General features: G+C 42.2%; 1 protein-coding gene across 1 annotated transcript in view; it reads right to left on the reverse strand.

The window, feature by feature from the left end:
- Positions 1-250: 250 nt before the first annotated feature.
- Positions 251-4,254, reverse strand: part of SRSF5 (serine and arginine rich splicing factor 5) — an 11,755-nt gene continuing 7,751 nt past the window's right edge. Inside the window, exons 2-8 of the mRNA XM_031553636.1 lie at positions 4,131-4,251; positions 3,893-3,963; positions 3,622-3,717; positions 3,215-3,284; positions 1,794-1,867; positions 1,337-1,447; positions 251-1,204 (exon numbers count right to left, since the gene is read on the reverse strand). Of these exons, the coding sequence (XP_031409496.1) occupies positions 958-1,204; positions 1,337-1,447; positions 1,794-1,867; positions 3,215-3,284; positions 3,622-3,717; positions 3,893-3,963; positions 4,131-4,251 (790 nt within the window). The 3' untranslated portion in view covers positions 251-957. The remainder of the gene's footprint in view (positions 1,205-1,336; positions 1,448-1,793; positions 1,868-3,214; positions 3,285-3,621; positions 3,718-3,892; positions 3,964-4,130; positions 4,252-4,254) is intronic.

Consider the following 4,254-nt stretch of genomic DNA (forward strand, 5'->3'; position numbering starts at 1 on the left):
AAACACAACTTTTTTCTATGAACTCTCTCAGGCTTCTCCTCACCACACCTCTCCCATCAGAACATAACCACCCGAAAGATACAGGTAAGGAAGAGCACAGTGTGATGTATTTTAAGAAGTTTCCCCCAATGCCCAAAACACACTTCAACAACTTAGTTATAGATCCATCTAAAAATATTTTCTCTGTCCAACTACATCAAGCACGGTCATAAACATGTGATTAACAATAAAAATAAACAAGAAGCACAAACATGATTCTTTAAACTTTATTTAAGCTGTTTAATTCTTAAGTATCAAGAGTTAGGGTGCCTCATAGAATACTATTACCACAGGGCAGTGAAATGGGCATTCTCTTACTGCAGTTCAAGGCGTATTCAATTGAGAAGTTTTTTTAAAATAAAGTTTTATTACCAATACTGTTGAGCACTTAATCTGCTGACCTATAACTGAAACAGTGGTTCTAAAGCAACAAAAAAAAAAAAAAAAAACGCTCTGAAATAAAGCTTTATGTACAGCACATGTAGAGCTCTTAGATGCCTAAAGCTGTTAGTTTATTATCTCAAATTAAACTAATATTCTGAATTGCTATTCACAGTTGAGCATACTGGGAATTAAGCTTCCAGATTACTCTTTTTGGAGTAAAAAAAAAAAATAAAAAATTAAAAGTTGTCTGCTTTAGTTACAAAGAGCTCTGGCAATATACACCAATTATTCACTTCAGACATTCACAAAAAATGTGAGCAAAAAAAGAGTTATCAAAAAACATTTAATACAATTAGTCAATAACCCTCCCCACCATGGTCCACATCTACAAAGATCCCGCACCTCCCCCCCTTCCCCACACTTCCTCCCTCCCTACCCCATCCAAACCCTTTCCCCCCAGAAAGTCACATACTTACCATGAGTTTTAGCAAGTATGGTTTAAAAAAGGGCCCCCCAGGGCAAGTCACTTATAGTTCAGTTGCCACTATCAACGGATCTGGACCTCGATCTGGACCTCTGTCGATCCACAGATGATGGGGATTTAGATCTACTGGAAGAGCCACGCTTCTGGCTCTTCTCTGGCACTGGAGATCTGCTAACTGATCGAGACTTGCTACGGCTCCTGCTTCTTGACCTGCTGTAAGATTTGCGGCTTCGGGAACGGGAACGGCTACGAGACCTGGATGAGCTTCTGCTACGAGACCGCGACCTGCTTCTGGACCTACTGAGGAAACAGTGAGCATTGGCATTAGCACTACAGGAAGCACGCGACCCACTGTCTCCAGTTCTGTTGTCCGGTCATCAACTTCAAAGCTTTCTTAATTCATCATCATTACTCAGCAGATATCCATACCTGTGTCTTTTGCTGCCTTCAATTAGTTTGATTTTTCTTCCGTTAATTTCTTTACCAGAAAGCTTTTCAATAGCATTCTTTAAATCACTGTAAGAGGCGAATTCAACCACCCTACAGAAATTCAGAAACAAAAGAAGTCAACATAGCTCACTATTGCAAGTTGTACTTTTGATGATACAGCAGATAAATTCAAAAGTACTCTGGGAAGAAAAAAAAAAAACAACTCAAAAAAACTCCATACTGCTAGCAGTCATCCTGTGTCATATAATCAAGCACAAACTGAAGAATTCCCCTCCCCAGCTACCACAGACTGCACGTCCTGCATGTTTAAAGGGAAGCTAAATTAAGCCATGAATTAATAGCTGCTGAGCACTGGAGTAGGCAGCTTCCCTCCCCAGGCATCTACGTAGAACACGCAAAAATTATTCCAAAGCTTTCAAGAGAATTTGAGGCTTACCCTTCATTTAACTTAGGTCTGTGTGCATCTGCAAAGGTTACTTCCCCAGCTTGTCTCATGAAGTCTTTGAGATCCTAACACAAGACCAATAATGTTATGCAAAGAAGTGAAAGTAAATACTGACATATATATTTATATACAGTTGCTTTTGGGGTTGGTGGGTTTTTTTGTTTGTTTCGCTTTTTTTTTTTTTGCTGTTTTATATATATGTTATTTTTTAAAAAGAGCAAACAAAAACTATCGGAAGGGAAGACATTAGATAAATTAGAAACGTGGCAACTGCCACACTTGTACTCTATCGAAATTGAATTATCTACATCAGGGCACGAAATAAATGAAAAAAAGCATATTGCTTTAAGCAAAATGCTAATAAATGTTTTCTTAACGTTAAGGAAAATTAAATTAGTCTATGAAGGTTAGATAGATTAGAAAAAGAGAAATCTAAACAACACATTTGTATATATTTATGTTACTACTGGACTGAGTGCAAAATATACCCATATACTTTTGTGCTATTTCAGTCTCCATTTATATTACGAGTCTTACACGCATACAGAATTACAATTACATAACGCCATTATTTTGTGCCCCATATGTCATGAAAAATATAGTTTACTTTACCTTTATTAACATTTCCCTAGGCTAGCCAAGCAGCAAACTGTATTAAGCGACCGGAGATACCGTCATGATTTATGCCCGACTGGCTCTTCGCCACCCACTTGACGAACACTACCCAGTCGATGGAAGCCATTAATCGCACCGCCCTCCCTATTAGGAGTCTAGTGACGGATCCAGACATTCGCTATGCTTGATGTTACCAAGGACCACTTTACTGCGATCAGGATTCCAACGACCACCTAATTTCGTATCTTTCAACTCTTTTCGACCAGGATCTCTTATTCGGAAGCGTTACAGGAAGAACAGCTCTCAACTTAGGAATCAGATCTCGTTAACGCTCTGGGATCGCTGCAATGTGGCACTTTAAGGAGTGCATCGATTACGTCTAGACCGGCAAACACAGATCTAGAGGTGGCCAAGTGACATTGTAGGAGCTGACTGGAAAGTCAACCAGGCCCGACCAAGAGTGACCAAGACAGAACGATTAGGATAACCCACAGGCACTCCTCGTCATAAGGCCAACGACACAGATAGGCTGGCAAATAAAGGGTTTAATATGTGGTTAAAATGGATTTAAAAAACAAGAAAATAAATAAATATACTTCCTCAAATATATACATTTATTATTATAAATTAATGTTAACTAGTTTTCATTTGAAACATTTAATTTACATTATTAAAAATACATTAGTTACATAAACACTTTAATAAATTAGATTTAATTTTAATTAATCATTTAACAAAGTAATTACATTACATACCCATTAAATGAAGTCAAAATAGTTAATCGTGTTTTAACAAACCTGCCAGCTGACTCGGGACGACAGATTTTCTACTATGAGTCGGTTTTCTGTCCTTAAAGGCGGGGCACTTCTGCGGGGAAATAAACAGTTGAGACTTCTGTTTGCAAACAGCACAACCACACTTCACATTAGCAAGGCCAATAGCTGACGCGAGCTCATCAGGAACACCATCACCAGTATAAAGTGCACCGAGGAGCCTAGGACAACATCGTGTGCTTCAGGGGTACGAGAGTAAAGGAGCTGAGCATCCCGCACAAGCTCTGCAACACTCGCTACCCCGCTGTCCCAGTGGCTGGTTGTTAGGAAGGCAGGCGGCACCGATCGGCGCTGTGCTCCACCTCAAGTTTCCAGGTCAGACAAATCCAGAGCTGTTATGGCAGACAGCGCCAGCCCCATGCAATACACACCTCCTGTCACTGCGTGGCCGGCGGCTGCTAAAGCGGTCAGAGTATCTCCCTCGGCCTCTACCCCTAGAGCGTGCTCTTGCATGCTCAATAGTAACCCTGGAGAGACAAAGAAGAAAGGAGAAACCAGGCGTCTGTATGCTTTTACACATTCCTCGTTACTGGGGGAAAAGCCTACAGCGGGCTTTAACGGTACTGCTAAAAAACCACAGCTCATAAACACAAGACATGAAGCGAGTCGGCTGGAAGCAGCGCGTGAGATGGGGCAGCTCACCTCTCACTGCAAAGCTCTTTTCCATCCAGCTCATAGACAGCATCGTCTGCATCTCTCGGATCCTCGAATTCCTGCAAACCCACCGCAGCAAACACGGAATACATAAGTGCTGAAGAACTGGCACACGTAGCAGCTTTGTGGAGACGAGAAATTCTGCTCCACGGAGCCGCTCGCACACCACATGCCTTCGCGACACGCCCCGCCGGGGCAGTAAGGGCCAGGGACCGGGCGCACTCACCACAAACCCGAAGCCCCTCTTCAGGTCGATGTCCCGGATGCGGCCGTACCCCTTGAAGAACCTCTCCACGTCCTTCTCCCTGGCGGCGGGGTTCAGCCTCCCGATGAAGACGCGGCAGCCGCTC

Source organism: Meleagris gallopavo, chromosome 5, assembly GCF_000146605.3.
Source record: "Meleagris gallopavo isolate NT-WF06-2002-E0010 breed Aviagen turkey brand Nicholas breeding stock chromosome 5, Turkey_5.1, whole genome shotgun sequence".
NCBI lineage: Eukaryota > Metazoa > Chordata > Aves > Galliformes > Phasianidae > Meleagris > Meleagris gallopavo.